This window comes from Xiphophorus hellerii, chromosome 22 (assembly GCF_003331165.1).
Source record: "Xiphophorus hellerii strain 12219 chromosome 22, Xiphophorus_hellerii-4.1, whole genome shotgun sequence".
Classification (NCBI taxonomy): domain Eukaryota; kingdom Metazoa; phylum Chordata; class Actinopteri; order Cyprinodontiformes; family Poeciliidae; genus Xiphophorus; species Xiphophorus hellerii.
The window spans coordinates 20,321,851-20,338,991 of NC_045693.1; the positions used below are offsets into that span (position 1 = coordinate 20,321,851).

Consider the following 17,141-nt stretch of genomic DNA (forward strand, 5'->3'; position numbering starts at 1 on the left):
AGAACTTTCCTCCAGAAGGTTTTATCTTTGTCCATGTGATCAGCAGCAAACTTCAGCCGAGTCTTAAGGTGCCTTTTCTGTAGCAAGGGCTTCTTTCTTGCACGGCAGCCTCTCAGTCCATGGCGATGTAAAACACGCTTGACTGTGGAGACTGACACCTGTGTTCCATCAGCTTCCAAATCCTTGCAGACCTGCTTTTTGGTGATTCTTGGTTGACTCTTGACCATCCTGACCAATCTCCTCTCGGCAGCATGTGATAGCTTGCGTTTTCTTCCTGATCGTGGCAGTGACACAACTGTTCCATGCACTTTATACTTGCGAATAATTGTCTGCACAGTTGCTCTTGGGACCTGTAGCTGCTTTGAAATGGCTCCAAGTGACTTCCCTGACTTGTTCAAGTCAATAATTCGCTTTTTCAGATCCACACTGAGTTCCTTTGACTTTCCCATTGTAGCTTTTGTGGCTGAGTCTAATCACTGGGTCAAATGAGCCCTATTTAAATGGGCTCATGAGAAGTCAACAGCTGTAGTCAATCAGAATCACTTACAAGAAGTGAAGAGGCTATGACATGAAGCTAATTTGATTGACACAACTCTCTACATCACCAAAATTGACAATTTATGTTGCTGTATGTATATTTTTGACCCAGCAGATTTGGTGACATTTTCAGCAGACCCATAATAAATTTATGAAAGAACCAAACTTTATGACTGTTTTTTGTGACAAACAGGTATGTGTTCCGATCACTCTATCACAGAAAAATAAGAGTTGTAGAACTTATTGGAAACTCAAGACAGCCATGACATTATGTTTTTTACAAGTGTATGTAAACTTTTGACCACAACTGTATGTGAAAATTAAAATGAACGTATAAATGAATAAACTCACATTACATTATACAAATAACTGGAGTTTATTGAGCAGTTGAATTGCTATTACCAAAGTTATATATTGAAGTACTGAAGCAAAGAGTGGAATCTCTCAACGGGATTTGCCAATTGTAATTTCAGGATGCATGACATACCAAAAAGGCCTTTTCTGTCCTAACATCACAAACATAACCATTTAAAATTTTGCTGGGCAACAGATGGTCTAGATCACAGGTGTCAAACTCCAGTCCTCAAGGGCCGGTGTCCTGCAACTTTAGATGTGCCTCTGCTGCACCACACCTGAATAGAATAATGAGGTCATTAGCAAGGCTCTGGAGAACTTATCTACACAAGGAGGAGGTAATTAAGCCATTTCATTCCAGTGTTTTGTACCTGTGGCATATATAAAAACTGAAGGACAGCGGCCCTTGAGGACTGGAGTTTGACACCCCTGGTCTAGATGGATTTTGCATGAAACAAAGGATGAATGCTGAGTGTGGAAAAGCAGTCATGCCCACTATTAAGTGTGGAGGATCTGTGAAGATGTGGCTCTGTTTCTATTCCAAAAGGCATGAAAACATCATCATCATGGCATTTAGTCTTTCAACCACATAATACTGTGTTGCTAAATCAACACAGAATTAATTTATAAGACACAAATTTAGTTTTCTTCCAGCAATTAGTGGTCACCATCCTCCCCAAACCTATATAGAAATAAAAAAAAATAGAGACATGGTGTAAAGAGGAATATCTCTCTCTGTGTGTGCTCCAACTTATCTTGTTGGAATAATGGGGGCGGGGCTGTTAAAATTGTTAACAGCAGGGTTATAAACAATTGTGCCAGCAATTATTTTGTTCAAAATTTGTATTTTAACACATGGTCTTTTTCCCCTTGATTAATTATGCTGAAGTCAAAAGGGAAGATTTGTCTAAAACTTTCAGCATGAGACTATGCAATTACAATAAAACCTCAATTTATTTTTAAGGCTTTTGACACATCTTTATTGGGGCACATCAAAAATGCATTCGGTACTGTACACTTATCATACCTTGTCAGAGAATTTAGATGCTTAGTCTCTCTTACAGTGTATTTGTTATCACCAGTTCCAGTCAATGGAAATTTATCTGGCCCGAACAGACAAGCTAAAAGTTTAAAGCTTACTTGGGCTGTTTGATGGAAGATTTCATATTTTAGGTTTTATACAATATAATCCATCACCCAGGAATACACCGATACCTTAGTATTTATTGATGACTTTGAAGCAGCACAAGAATACATCAAAGATAATGAGGCAAGCCACTAGAAATTTCACACTTCTTCATGCGAAAGCAGAACACAAAGACAAACACAGACTTTGAATTTAGCATCTTCAGATCGTTTCCACCTGTGTTTATTAGTTTGTACAAAATGCAGCTCTGCAGATGCATGCTGCGAATCCCTACGTCTCAGATCTTCTCTCATTATTGCCCCATCTGCTTCTGTTGCATCTTTGGCTCAGTCTCCTTTGTTGTTTTTATAATGACTTTCTGTCATCTCAAACCTTGCCCATCCATTGTACCCGGGCACAGGCAAAAAAAACAAAAAAGAAGAAGCATTTGGGTGACTGGCATGTCATTGTGATGATCTGCAACGAGGAACAAAATGACAAGAGCACAAAAGTTGTTTTATAAATGTTATGAACTTTTGCTGGTGTGTACATCCTTCCCTAATTCTTGCCATCCACTTGCATTGCTAAAGTGGAGTTTGTATGTGACCACTTTTTTCTTCAAGAGAACATTTCCTCTTTTTTTTTTGTTTTGTTGCAAAATGCCTCCTGACAACAATCAAATGGCTTGAGCTCTTGGTCTCTTTACAGCATGTCCGGGGCTGATGCACTTTCCCGTAAACCGGGACAACTTGTGAGCCTCCTCTAGGGGGCAGCAGCTCAGCATTCCTTTCTGGTCTTCACCATCTTGCTGGCATACTTGATGGGGATCCCCCAGCGTCTCATTAGATACACATCAAACACATAGGCCACTCCTGGCTCCAGGCCCCCAATCACAGCTGTAGTGACGGCCCGTCGAGGATTCAGCTCTTGGAAATACTTGCAGAGAACCCTTTCGGTGTCAGATCGAGACTCTGGGCCCAGACAGGGTGCGGTCAGAGCTGATGCTCCCCCAGTTTCTGCATCAAAGCCACTGAGCTTTCTGCGGTATACACAGTACAGACTTCTTTCCTCTGTTCCCATCCAGGCCAGGGTGACGCTGTTGCAACCTCGCAGCCTGTTGAAAGATTTTATCTGCAAGGTGGACGGTAGAGATGGGACCCCTCTGCGATGGTAGGCGGATGAAACTTGCATTTTGACCGAAGCTTTCAGAGCTGCTAGTCGCTCTGCGTCTTTAACAGAAGTTACTTTCCTAGTTGCAGTTCCTTCTTGTTGCAAGTGGATAAGATAGGAAGGACTTCCTTGGAGCCAAATGTGGATTAACTCTGTTTCCACACCCTGAGTGGTCAAAACCCGTCCCTTACTGGAAACAGTTACCTTCATCTTTTCACCCCCACCACAGCTCTGCAAGGTGAGGAGGCCACTCTGCTGCCATCCCCGAGGACGGAAACTGAAGAACTGCTGCGAGTCTGAGCCTCCGTCCTGAAAGGTTACCCACCTTAGCTCTCCTTCTCTCAGAGGCACGACTGCAGCTCGAGCTTCCTCATGCGTCCGCGCAGAAGCCCCCTTGTACGCTGCGCTGGTCCCATTCACCTTATCTAACACAAAAACGTCAAAGTAATATGAGGTGTCAGGCAGGAGCTCAGAGACTGTGCAAACGTTCTCCGTCCCCTGACACACGCACTGAAGATTATCAAAATCATCTGCAAGTGAAGACGGCAGACTCTGGGACTCGGGATAACTCTCCCACTGCTCCCACCACCACTCTTTTAAGATTGGCCATGGTGTTGCTTGTCTCTTTTTCTCCTTCTTGCCTTGACTCTGATCTTTCTCCCCTCTCTCCCTCTTTTGAGCAGCACAGAGGCTGGGGTAGTTTTGCAGAGAGTTAACAAGCACGCAATAATCGTAACCGTTTTTTGCCTTTGGGAGGCTTGTTATGGAGGAACTGGGCTGCCAGCTGAGGGTGACACTGGTCATACCAACTCCTAACGTGTGAACTCGTGGGTCAGCTGGTAGTCGAGGGAATATTCCTGAAGGCCCTTGGCCTTCTTGGAGGAAAACTGTAGCTCTGGTGCTTTGCTGTTTTGAACGCAGCCTCACGACGTAGACAGAAGCGCTGAGATGTGAAGGGCTGTTGTAGGTGTCCACTGTATCACCGGTGAAGCTGTGGATTTTCTCTTCTGTGCCAGGGCCTCGCCACCACACCTCAGGCATGCTTTTCTTGGTGCTCCCTGGAAGGAAAGAACATGAGTATTTAATTCTTCATTGAAGTCAGACTCATTTTGAAAACAGATTTGCTTGTTTTGAACCAAATTATCGCTTTAACTTACTTAACTATGCACATCAACACTAAATAATTAAGACTGGTGAGAACTTCAAGGAAAGGAAATTACATTGAGCTGAACTTGCGCTACCCATCCCTGACAATTTCTGAAAATATTAAAGAGCCTTTGGATTTTCAACAAATACTTTTTGCAACTTCACCTCCATAAATCTTAAAAATACAACCCAGCTCTCCCTACAGTGGTTTGTAAAAATATGTATACTGTACTCTTTAAATATATTCATATTTTGTTATATTACTACCACATATGTGTCTTATTGGGATTTTATGGGATAGGTCGTAACAAGGTAGTGCACAATTGTGAAGCAGAAAGCAAGGAAAATGTGGGTTTAATCATTTTTTATGAAGGTAATGTAAACAAAAGTTTGTTTCTCTACTAGGTTTGCTCATCAAGGGTTTGACATTTTTGCCAATTCTTCTATGCAAAATATCTTTTTGCACATCAGTTTTCAAGTGTTGCCACAGATTGGAATTGACTGGGACGTTCCAACACATGATTAAACTATCATTGAAGTTGTTCCATTGTAGCTCCGGCTGTGTGTTTTAGGTTGTTGTCTCGCCAAAAGTTAACCCTCTAGCCAAGTCACTGTAAAGATTTTACAGTGTTTTTTCCAGCTTTGGCCTCTTTAGCTTCATCTTGTTCCCATTAATTCTAAGTAACTTTCCTGTCACTGCACAAGCAAAGCACACAGATCAGTGTTGCTGTCCATATTTAGTAGTGAGAATCTTTTGATTCTTCCACCTTAGCTGTAGATATCAGGCTGCTTGTCCAGTGTAACCATGATCCCCTTGGCTGCTTGTAGTGATTAATGAAGTGAGGCAGGCTGAGTACAAATACATTCTTATTCTTTTCACTTAAGCAGCAAGTGTTTTGTCATAAGAATTTGCATTTAGCTGATGATACTCATATTTTTATCGACAAAATGACTTGTTGCATTAGCGTTAGCAATTGCCTACAGGAGTAAATCTGACATATTCCTAATAAATTGTGTGCAAAGCAACCCTGGTCGATGATTTCTCTTTCTTTAGCTAGCATGTGTATTAGCATCCTGTTGTGTGAAAATTTTGACTGTTTCTCTCCAGTCTAAAGATTTTGGCAAAATTATGTTTTATAGATGATTGTAACCTGAAATCTCTACCCTAAAAATAATAATTTTAGCTGGACTTTGAGTTTGAAATATCTATCTGTCTGTCTGTCTGTCTATCTAGATTATTATAGGCTGCAGCAGCTTGTTTATCATGACATCAATTTTCTTATTTTCTGTTGTTGCTGAATTGCCTTTTATAAAAATCCATTTATCTGTTATGTTTGTTGTGCTTGTATCCAAAGGTGGGTAAAGGAAATACAATAGCTGAATTCAATCAAACAATCAAACTCTGCACATATCCATATAATACCTACTTATGTTATGAAACCAAAGGGCCAAACCCTCTTCAAATTGCACACAAGTCATAACCTAGATGTAGAAAACTCCTCTGCATTTAATTAATGAACAGCCGCATAAAATGTCGAATGCCACTTCAAAGATTACTGCCTTTCATTCAGACAAAATTGTTTTTGTTGTGAACTATGCAAGCTCCTCATCTGAAAGATGTAATGGACGAACGCACACACACACAAAAAAGCAAAACAACACCACTTGTTTTCTCAGTTTATGTCTCCTGGAGCTGAAAAATCCCTCCTCAGTCGAGACCAAATGTTACAGAATCAAAGTGAATAATTCACGGCTGGCGATGGAGACCCACAAGCTCAGAGTCTGAATGATTTATGTGTCATTTTAGAACTTCATAATGTAATCTTTGTATGTGGGAAAGCTGGCTCAGGTAACCTTTGCAGGTTACCAGACACACTTGCACAAAACAAAAACAAACATGTTTTTTGTGTCCAACCAAAAGGATGTTCAGTGTTCATTGGTGCCTGTTCAGTACCAAAGGATGATTTATTCTTGGTTTGTTTTGAATTCCTTGATTGCAGATCGAATCCAATGTGGAATTATGTTGCGAGTTTAATCAACACATTTGTTTACAGAATCTTGCTGAATTGGAGAACCCAGTAGTATGTCCTTGCTCTAGAAGTATTTAAATTAAATACTTCTAGAAAACATACACTGAAAACATACACTGTTTTCAGTGTATGTTTTATGATGCCTCAAAAATACAAACTCGGAGTCAAAAATATACAACAGATATGGTAACGCAATCACTGGCCCTGTCTGACTTTGAAAGAATACATAGCACTTTAATATATGTTTATCTTTACTCCTGTTGTCAACTTGAACACTTGGGTAAAATTTACTGACAAGAGCCTAAGATTCTTTTTTAAGACAATCACTTTTTAAAACCCACAGAAATACCTTGCCTGCCACATAAAGTGGTTGTGATATGTAGCAGTAAACGAAAGCAGATGTGAAATGGGTGGCATTATGTATGTTCCAGGGTCATACTTTCTTTTTATAGTGTAATCAAGTAACTACGTTGCCTTCAGTTGTGACAAAAATGCTGTATATATCAAACATAAATTAAAAGAAATTTGAATTTGACGCCTTGACATTGGGCCTCTGTCTCTTTAAGAAGCTCTTACTCTTTCTGACAGTCCGCCTTCAGCACGTCATCTCTACAGGCTTCTCATGATGGCATTTACAACCAATCTACTCTTCAGCGATGGGCTGAGGAGTAGATTGGGGGGAAGGTGATCAGAAAAGCTGATTTTACACAATGTCCACTACCCCTTTAAACAATGCCTGTAAAATTCATCTTCATAATCCATACAGTAATGCTGCTTATGAATTCTCCTTCCCAAAGTCACCTCTCTTTTATAATCACAACCGAAGCTAAGATTAGCCACGCCCCCAAATAACCCAGAGAGGGTCACGATAATATCCAATTGATTGTCTCAGCTTAGTAAGATTTGGTGATGAACTTCAGGATTTAGGAAGGCGCAGTTTGTTCACTCACATTGCAGGTTTTTGAGCGGTTTGTCCTTCAGAGTGCGAGCGGCCAGGCTCCATTCAATGGGGAGGCTGCAGGGACTCACAGTCACCGACATCGCAGAGGTCTTCTTCTTCAGCGTGAAATATAACCTGTGAACAGGCAGGAAGAGATAGCCACAGGACCTGGGTTCATTCTTCATGGGACACGTCAAAAGAGATAACATCTTATTTCAATTCAGCTGCAGAGGTGAGATATTACCCAGTGACGTTTGTGTGCAATAGTGTTCTTTCATTTTGGTGGATGTAGGTTTTAGAGACGTTAGGCTGGTTTCTTCTAAATTTATTGACCAAAGCTTGATTTGATTTTCTACTTACATTGTTTCCCCCTTTGGAAATGGAAAGGGGAAACATTGTTTCCCCTTTCCTACATCCAAATTAGTCATTATTTTGCAGGAGGTCTAGACTGAGAATCAGATGTAGCCATTAATATCAGTAGCAAGTAATTAAAGTCACAATCAACCAGAATGCTGTGTATGTTGATGCCACTTTAAAAACAAAGCAATGCTTTATTCTAATTTATGTACAGTTAGTTTTACTTAATGAGAATTCATAACTGCATTGGTGAGTCCTAATAAATATTTGTTATCTTTAAGCAGAAACACAATCATTTATGATCTCGGCCAGATGCCGGCTATTTGCAAACAGATGTGCGACAATGTCATTTTCAAGGGCACTTAGTTGCTTGTTTAACAGTGATTAATTTCTTCAATCAGTGTTTCTCTCCCAATATTTGCCATGCGGTTCAGCATGACTGCACCGGTGGACAGACTGCAGCACACGGGGAGACGTAATTTTCAGCTCCCGCCTTTCAGAAAGCAAAGCGGGAGCTCTGTGATGAGACGTTCGGGCCAAACGAGCTGCGAGCTGTGTTTTCTCTTCCACAAAGACGGATGGTTGTCGACATGTGACTGAAGGAAGGACAGAATTTGTGAGCCCTTTTCTTTAATAAAACAACAATGAAAGACATATCTAAGTGTGAGAAAGCGAGAAGAAATCTCTTTAAGCTAGTTTTGTTGTTGAGGAATAAGAAGTGCTTCCCCTTCAAAAGCGTTAAGCATGAAAATTGTAACAGGTAAATGGCTGAAGAGGGATTACATTATTCAACTTGACAACATAGAAAAATTTTATCCACGTTAGATTTGAATTACCAAAAAATATACACATCAAGTAAAAAGTAAAAAAACAAAACGAAACAAAACAAAAGAAAAAACAGAGGGCTCCAGCTTGGCTGTGCATTTGCTTAATTTTTTTTGTACTACAAATTAAATATTTTGGAGCCTGAGGATGATGTTCTAGCAAAACAAATTCAAAGATCCAAACTTTTTTCCTACATTATATAATCTGGAAGGCTTCATTTGCAAATGCAGTGATCAACAGCAGGCCGGACTATTTAACACTTGCGGTCAGGCAAATTAAGTTAATTTGATTTAGAAATTCAATTTGATAAGTAAAACACTCTATATAGGTTAATTACACACAGACTGATGTTTTCATGGCTTTATTACTCTTAATTATGATGATTTTCTACCTACAGTTAAGACATTTTATTAGATCTGACAAACAAAAAGAAAAAAAATTAATACAGAAATGTGCTCTTAATGAAAAGTATGTCTGCTTAAAACTTGTTATATTCAAAGGGTGCTTCTACTCTGACAAACACGACTCATTGAAACTCATATTCTGGTTTATGGAATATGACTGTCAGTGTATATTTTTTAAAATTATTACAGCAGTTTTCTGGCTTTTATTGATCTGCCGTGTTTCAAATAAATAAGGCTTTACAAGAGCCTTTCTTTTCATTACTATAATTCTATTTTTATAGAGAAAGCTGCACAATCCATTCTGGCAGTGTGGTATTGCATCTCTAGAGGCAGAGTGTTATGTTCCTCTCTCATAATTTGTGTAAAACAGTGAGTGACTTTATGTAAATGAGAAGCTTCCTGTGAGAGCGTCCCAGTGCTCTAAACTGAAAACAAAACCAGGCAGTTGTTGGTTTTATTTTAAAGACCGACTCGACTGCTACGTTGCTTATTTCCAGCCCCGAGAGATTCCTGACTTGCATTTTGTTGAACAATTTTCATGGTGGAAAAAAACTGGAGAGATCTTGAAATGTTTTATTTATCCAATAGTTGTGTTTATCTGCTGCCTCGTGAAGGAACAATACATGTTTATCATCCTTTGCCACTTTCACTTCTGACAATGAAACCTCCAGTCAGAAGACACTGCTGTGAACACACACTGCATGTTGAAAGAGGTTTGTGATGTTATGGGGCAAATTTAGTGATTTCACATTGAATCTATATGTCATTGTTTGATATTTAGGGAGTTTACATGTTCTTCTGCTATAATGGATTTGGAGTTTATGTAATGTTTGAGTTCTGCCTTGTTTCATATATTTTGGTTTTCACAGTAGAGGTCATTGGCCTGCCCTGTTGACTTATCATTATTATCATATATTTCCTAAATAAGTTTCAGGCTTCTAGTTATTTTTGGCCAGATTTATTTATGTGTACAAGTTTGGATTTTTGCTCTTTTAAACTTTGTTCTTAAGCAGCAATTTTGGTTTGATTGCAACTGCAAGGAGTAAACAAGCTCTCAAATTAGCACACACAACTTTTCAACTTTTACCAGACAAAACTTAAAATAACCCGACAACGAGATCTCACTTTCTGGTTGTTACAGGCAGTTTCCCAGGGCTGCATTAGAAGGGGGGCACATAAGCACCTTTTTACTTCTCATTTAACAATCCAGAATGAGTTTTTTATTGCATATTTTGCATGTGCAGGATTTGGTGCCTCCTTGCGTTGAATAGTTTCTGGCAGAGCAATTATTAACTTTCTTATTTTTCTTTATTAGTTGTTAGTTAATTTGTTATTTCATTTTGTTTTGATATTTGACTCAAGGTTTTTTGACTATGAGTAGTTTGTCTGTCATTGTGTGTTAAAAGTTAAAGCTGCAGTCTACATTTATTTATTTTTTCTCCCCTTCAGGGGTTCTTTTTGTGGGCTCTAGTGTCCCTTAAATGAAAGTAGGCTGACAGGAAAGGGGGAAGGAGAGGGAGGCAAATGTCCGGGAATCGAACCCGCGACGGCAGCATCGAGGACTCAAGGCCTCCAAACGTGGGTCGCGCTATCCCCTATGCCACCACAGCATGCCCAGCTGAAGTCTACATTTAAGTATGTTGCTAGTTATTTTAAAGAAAGATTAAACAGGAAGGCACCAGAGAATTTTTTTCCCCCTGTAATTTGCTGTTCTCATTGGATGTTGTTTTTCCAAACTCAATGATAGCGGTTTGAATAATTGTGATTTCCATGATTATCCCTAGATGCAACTTCTCAGTCTGCTACAAGGCTGCCAAGAGTGTAGTAAATTGTATCAATTTTGCAACAGGCTGTCATTGGTCCAACAATAACTGAAAAGGTGCATTCCTTTCAAATAGTGTCATTAAAATCCTGAACTTGAAGAAATGGTCAAGAAGTGGCAGGACATGAGAACTTGCAGCATCTTTATATTTTTCTTGAGTAGCAGATAAAACTCCTAAAAGCTGCTGCTTCAGGAATTAAAAAAAAAAAAACTTTTGTATCATCTTTGGTGTTGCTGTGAACATTGTTTGACACTAAATGGCCACTTTGGTAAAAGTTCTTTGAGCAATATGTCATATTGCCAGTGTTTCATATGGCCAAACCAAAACCCCCTCTTAGTTTTAAACGATGAACAAATATTTATCGACTGGTTTAAATCAAGTCCGGATTCCATTTTCTTTGTCGATTGTGTTACCTTCGAGTTCGTCCTTTCGGAAGAGTTACTGTCATGATCTTCCCCTCTGGTAACCATGCGGTTGGGCGAAGTGGCACCTCATTCTCCGGTGCCAGCGCCGAGTGAACCTGGGGCGTCAAAGATCCCCAAACCAGCATCAAAGTCGCAAAAGGACACCAGGATAACGCCATCGCTGATTCTGCTTCTCCTTCTCCTTCTCCTCTTTTGACCCTTCTTTATTTTCTCGCTGCCTGCACCGCGGCTGGATCTCCCAGGCTCTGAAAATGTGCAACGGAAAGGTCAGGAGCATCAATCAGAGCCCATCACCAGCACACACACACACACACACACACACAGCAATGCACTTATTTAAACTTCAGCCGTAGACCCTAAAAGAGCTGCACTGCTTTGCTGATATGAAGAAACATCCCATCCTGTTCACACAGAATTATTCATGTTGAGGATCAGAATTGCTCTGCTTTATTACTCTGGGATTTGTGTGTAGCACAGCTTGACACTCAGTGTAAAAAAAAAAGAAAAAAAAAGATCATCGCACCACTTTTCAAAGTGTGAAGTGGGTAGCTAATACAGCTCAGAAGTTGATGCCTTTATAGCTCTATTTCTATTTTTAGTTGGTGGATTTAAATCAGGTTTACTCTCAAAACATCTTTCATTACAGGCATTGCGAGGGATAAGCAAACACCACCAGGGGGTGCTTTAATGACTTTTACTGTATTTTCTTTGCTTTACCAACATTCTATTAGCGTTCAGCTTTCTTCTTTTTTTTTAATCTATACTGACATGTGGATGTGTGGTTCAGTGACAGTATGTAATTGCAGTCCTCTGTGTGTTTCTTTTTTCCTCTGGAAAAGCACATTTGTTCAAAGTCACGCAGTTTTCACAAAAACACCATCCCTGACTTCACCTAACAAGGTGTATTATGTCACACACACACACACACACACACACATAGATCAGAAGACAATCGCTGTGGAATCACGAAGGCAGCTACAGACGGCACATCAGAGGCTCCTGGGCCCCGGGACGCTACGACATTCAAACTCACAAAACAGTCGCTCGGCTACAAAGTCGCTCAGAAGCGCCTCGCTCATTATTTCACAGAGAAGAAGGCAGTGAACGACCCATAAAGCTTTAATGGAGAGAGATGCAGAGGGGGGGGGAAACAGATTGAAAGGACAGGGAGGCAGAGGGCGGGAGAGATTGTGGAAATGGAGAACAAGTAGAGGATGTTGGATGTAATTACAGGGGAAGAAAGACTGAGATGGTCACAGTGGAAGAAAGTGACACTGAGAATCATAGAGTCCTAATAGCCAGCCAGTGTAGCAGACATATGAAGGCCACTGGTGTCTTCTTCTTCTTTAGCCCCCGTGCCAAATGTCCAGAGCGCCACACATCACCAGACGGCTTCACAACCTCACTCCCCACCCCTCTTTCTCTCTCACACACACACTCCCCTCATTCAATCTTGATAAAGATGAAGATGCAGAGAAGGCGCTGCCGAGGCCCGTTTCTTCAAAACGCGCCCGCTGATAAAATATGCATACGGCTTCTCTGCAAATTATAGCCAGCTGAATTTTCATAAGGCTGCGGGGGAGAAAAAAAAAAAGTCTGGGTCTTTTTGCTTTAAGAGAAGGAGCTTAGTGAACTTAACTACCGCCCTCTATAAATAAATACACACTCCACTTTAAACACAGGCACTCCTGATGGTGCTTTGATGGTCCTGTTCACTCACAGCTCAGCTTTTTTTTTTTTTTCAGTTCCCCTCTCTCCATTATGTTTATCCCAGACTCTCAAATGACTGCTTTAATTCTGGATACTGTTTGGGTTTTAATTAACTCTCACGCTGCTCTGTTTAACCCCCTACCCCCAAGAGCCAGTGGCTTTTTCTTTCTTTTTGTTTATTTGGAAGTTGATGCAGGCTCGGTTTCAGAAGGAAAAGGTTTATCTGTCTGCACTATGTATTAGTGATCTTCTGTCTTCCTGGACTCCAGCGGGACCATCTGCCTTCTGTTATCTGTGAGCAGGGACAGATTAAATGGCATGGGGTGGTCCCTTCAGTATCCGTTGTCCCCTCTACACACACACATACACACCCCCGCACGCACACACACCACCTCAACAAAACTACAACGGGCAAAAAGAGCTGGTCTTTGATTCATTGTGGGGGTTGACGAGATGATGGCTAGGAAACGAGCAATGACCGTGGAGCTTGATTGGATTTCACGGCTAATTTTCCACCTCGCTGCAAGCATGTCTGAATAAATGAATCCTGTTTCTTATTGTCCACACTCTTTTTTTTTTTGTTGCATATATATACTTGCACATCTTATCCTCCCTGTTACTTTTGCAAAACTTTTTGCTCACCGTAGACACCGTTTCTTGATGATATCTGCAGAAAGACAGACTAAAGCAACCCCTAAACGTTTCCACACTCTGAATAAATCCGGATGAACAGAATCTTGGCAGATAGTTAAAGTACTGTGTGTAACGTTTTAGTGCTTTTCAGCATCATAAAAAAAATCACAGACACCCCCCCCCCACCCTCTCCAACGCAACAACAAATGGCTGGAGGAGTTCCTGAACAACTTGCCCGGTGGAAATCTGAGAAGCCGAGGCATTTAAACACACACATTCTGCAAGGACAATGTACATGCATGCATCCCCCTTACCTTTCTCTCAGCTCCCGCTCTCCCTCTGTGGTGCAGGGAATGAGGGATGGGATCAAATGAGAGACAGAGAGAGGATGGAGGAGGAGGAGGAGGAAGAAGAGGTGGAGAAGGGTGGGGATGAGAGCTGGTTGCGAGGAGAGGAGGAGCAACAAGCAGGTTGTTGTCAGGGGAGTTCCACTGACTCCTTCTCCCATGAGGCCCCCCGGTCCTGTAGTTCAGAATCAATCAATCAATCAATCAAATTTTTATTTGTATAGCACATTTCAGCAGCAAGGCATTTCAAAGTGCTTTACATCATAACAAACACAGAATCACAATGCAATATAGAATCAATCATTAAGTCAAGTTACATCAATAAATTTGTAATTGATTACATTTCAAATACAATTCTAAACAGGTGGGTTTTCAGTTGAGATTTAAAAGAAGTCAGTGTTTCAGCTGTTTTACAGTTTTCTGGAAGTTTGTTCCAAATTCGTGGTGCATAGATGCTGAAAGCTGCTTCTCCTCGTTTGGTTCTGGTTCTGGGGATGCAGAGCAGACCAGAACCGGAAGACCTGAGAGGTCTGGAAGGTTGATACAATAAAAGCATATCTTTAATGTATTGTGGTGCTAAGCCGTTCAGTGATTTATAAACTAACAACAGTATTTTAAAGTCTATTCTTTGAGCTACAGGGAGCCAGTGGAGGGACTTTAAAACTGGTGTTATGTGGTCTATCTTCCTGGTTTTAGTGAGAACGCGAGCAGCAGCATTCTGGATCAGCTGCAGCTGTTTGATTGATTTGTTGGACAGACCTGTGAAGACGCTGTTGCAATAATCAATACGACTGAAGATGAACGCATGGATGAGTTTCTCTAGATCTGGCTGAGACATTAGTCCTTTAATCCTGGAAATGTTCTTCAGGTGATAGAAGGCCGACTTTGTGACTGACAGAAGGTGTCTCTTCCCAGCTCTTTTCGTGGGACAGCCCAGGTGTCCCTTCAGGGCTGTCCCACGCATCCTCCTCTCTCCCTCCTCACCCCTTCTCTCCTTCACACACACACGGAGGCTCGTCCCGCTAAACGCCATGTGAATGTCACCCGGTCGGCAAGGCCTCCGTCCTCCTCCCTCCCCTCCTGTTGTTTTCCCACTTGTTCCCCACCTCCTCCCTGTTTGCGAGCACGGCGGCTCACTTGCAATTCAAATGGGGCTCCATGTGCGACCGTGTGTGCGTTTTTGTGGCTCTGAAAACGTGCAACGGGGATGAGTTTGTGGCGGCTGTGAGGGTTATGGGGGGGGGCGGGGGCTTTGGAGAGGAGAGGAAATATTATCAGGAGAGGCATTAAGGAAGAGACAGCTGATGTGAACGTTAAGCGGTCATTCAATGGCCCGCCGCTGATGGTTGACCGGTGAGCATGTTGTGAAAGATTCTCGTTGAACTGAATAGGCGACAGGTGTGTCGAAATAACACGGTTGAAGAGAGACAGAGAGAAAAATAAAATAAAATAAAAAATAAACAAGAAACAGCCCAGACTGAAACCTAAGGGCTATTTAGAGAGGGCACTTACCTGGACATCTGCAGTGGATGAAGGAAACCAGAGTACATGGGAACTCCACACAGAAACGTCCTGGATGAGATCTGAGTCCAGGTCCTTCTGCAACAGCTTCTTCACCATGCAGTCAGTACTTGAGTTCAATGGTAAAATAATAAAAAAATAACAATAAGTGGTACAAATGTGTATGTATATGGAGATCTTAAGGATATGTTTAACTCATCCTGTTCAACCTAAAATGTATTCATCAATTTATTGAAAACCCTGACAGTTTAAATGTATTCAAGTAATTTAATTTGTTTCCATTCAACCAAGTAATAATAATAATAATAATTAATAATAATACAAAACAATCCAAAAGTTTTCATTTAAATTTTACTAAATAGAGCGTTCAAAATTATTGGTGTCCTTCTCAATAATCTTTATTTACTGACAAGCCTTTTGAATGTTTCCGTTGGTATTTTTTTAAAGCCCTCTCCGCCGTTACCCAAACTCTTTAGCTCAATTCACAGATTCTCTAGAGTTAAGTCTGGCTGAGCCACTTCAAAAAGTTAATATTACCTCCGGTCAGAAGAAACAGGTTAGTAAAATGAAAAGAAAAGATTACTTTAAACCTAAATCTGCAAAAGACATGAAAACATTTGGATTTAAAAGCAGCAGCTTGATATCCTCTGAAGTCTTCTTTACAAACATTTTATGAGACATAAAGACCTTCAGAGACCATTGTTCTTTAAATATAACAGGGCGCCCACTCGCTCCTGACTACCGTCCAAGTAATTAAAACCCATAACTATAATTAAACGAGGTGTTTATTCCATCAGCTTCCAGCATTTTTGTTTGCAGCAGATCTCCTCTCTGGTTGTGTCTATTAAGATGCTGAAAATGTTGGGATTCACAAAAGCACATGTTTGAAAATGACTTAGGTTTGATATTGTTCCAAGCACATTTTATGCTATTTTCTAATCTATTTTAACCTTGAAAAAAAAGAGTGATTTCTGTGGGTTTTTTCACTAGGAAAGTGTCATGGTGTGTCAGTGGTCCATATATATTAAGATTTCGGTTTGCAATAATAATAATAATAATGCACAGGTTGCCAAAAACATTTATGTGAAATCTGTATTAGGAATGGTTCAAGTTTTGAGTGATTTCAGTCAGGTTCTGATAAAAGGTAATGTGTCGATTAGAAGTACTGAGTTTGAATCTTCGTTATTAATCCAGATTAGCTGTTTTCAGAGGTTGAAGCGAATGGCTAAGAGAATTTCAAAGACCAAAGCAGACTTTTACTATCTTAAAACAACTTAAATTGCACACATATTATTTAGAGGTTAGGGTTTTCACACACTATTTTATGAATCTTTAAATTCGGTCATTTTCATGTGGGTATCAGAGACAACAATATTTATTTACATGACAAATAAGGGCAGGTGACATGCCACCAATGTGTACCATGAAGAAGTCTTTTGGGCAAAAAATGACTTATCCCATTATTTTAGTAAGATATGCAAATGCAGAAAGCTGTGAACACAACCGTTCTTGTGTAAAGAACTTTCTTATACTTCCCACCTCCAATAAAATCATTTCTCTATCCTTGTGATGTCTTTGTTTGCATTAAGACTCACGCCTGTCTCCACACACCAGACAGAAATTCATCTCTTAAGTCTGCACAAGAAGAAAATACAGAAAAAAGTAAGCATTCTTTCCCCTCGCAATTCCTTTGCTTTAAGAAACCATGATGTAGCATTTTATTTATTTTTTTATTTTTTGTCTTGTCTCTAGTTTTCTCTTGTCATAATGCCACAAGAACTGTTAGGGTTAGA

At 40.4% G+C, this 17,141-nt stretch overlaps 1 protein-coding gene across 1 annotated transcript; it reads right to left on the minus strand.

The window, feature by feature from the left end:
• Window positions 1-2,095: 2,095 nt before the first annotated feature.
• ndnfl (neuron-derived neurotrophic factor, like) lies at window positions 2,096-14,003 on the minus strand. The gene is made up of 4 exons (XM_032554004.1): window positions 13,795-14,003; window positions 11,126-11,382; window positions 7,314-7,438; window positions 2,096-4,245 (listed from the first exon to the last, which is right to left on the minus strand). Exons 2-4 carry the CDS (start codon window positions 11,293-11,295, stop codon window positions 2,795-2,797), a joined length of 1,746 nt encoding a protein of 581 aa, XP_032409895.1. The 5' UTR covers window positions 11,296-11,382; window positions 13,795-14,003; the 3' UTR covers window positions 2,096-2,794.
• Between the last annotated feature and the right edge of the window lie 3,138 nt (window positions 14,004-17,141).

What these genes read in the sequence shown, in the direction of transcription:
- ndnfl (XM_032554004.1), bottom strand. Translation starts at nt 11,295, where the DNA reads ATGGCGTTATCCTGGTGTCCTTTTGCGACTTTGATGCTGGTTTGGGGA. An exon ending in CCGAAAGGACGAACTCGAAG is followed by an intron (nt 7,439 to 11,125) that starts GTAACACAATCG and finishes GCCTGTTCACAG; the next exon opens with GTTATATTTCACGCTGAAGA. An exon ending in ACCGCTCAAAAACCTGCAAT is followed by an intron (nt 4,246 to 7,313) that starts GTGAGTGAACAA and finishes CTTTCCTTCCAG; the next exon opens with GGAGCACCAAGAAAAGCATG.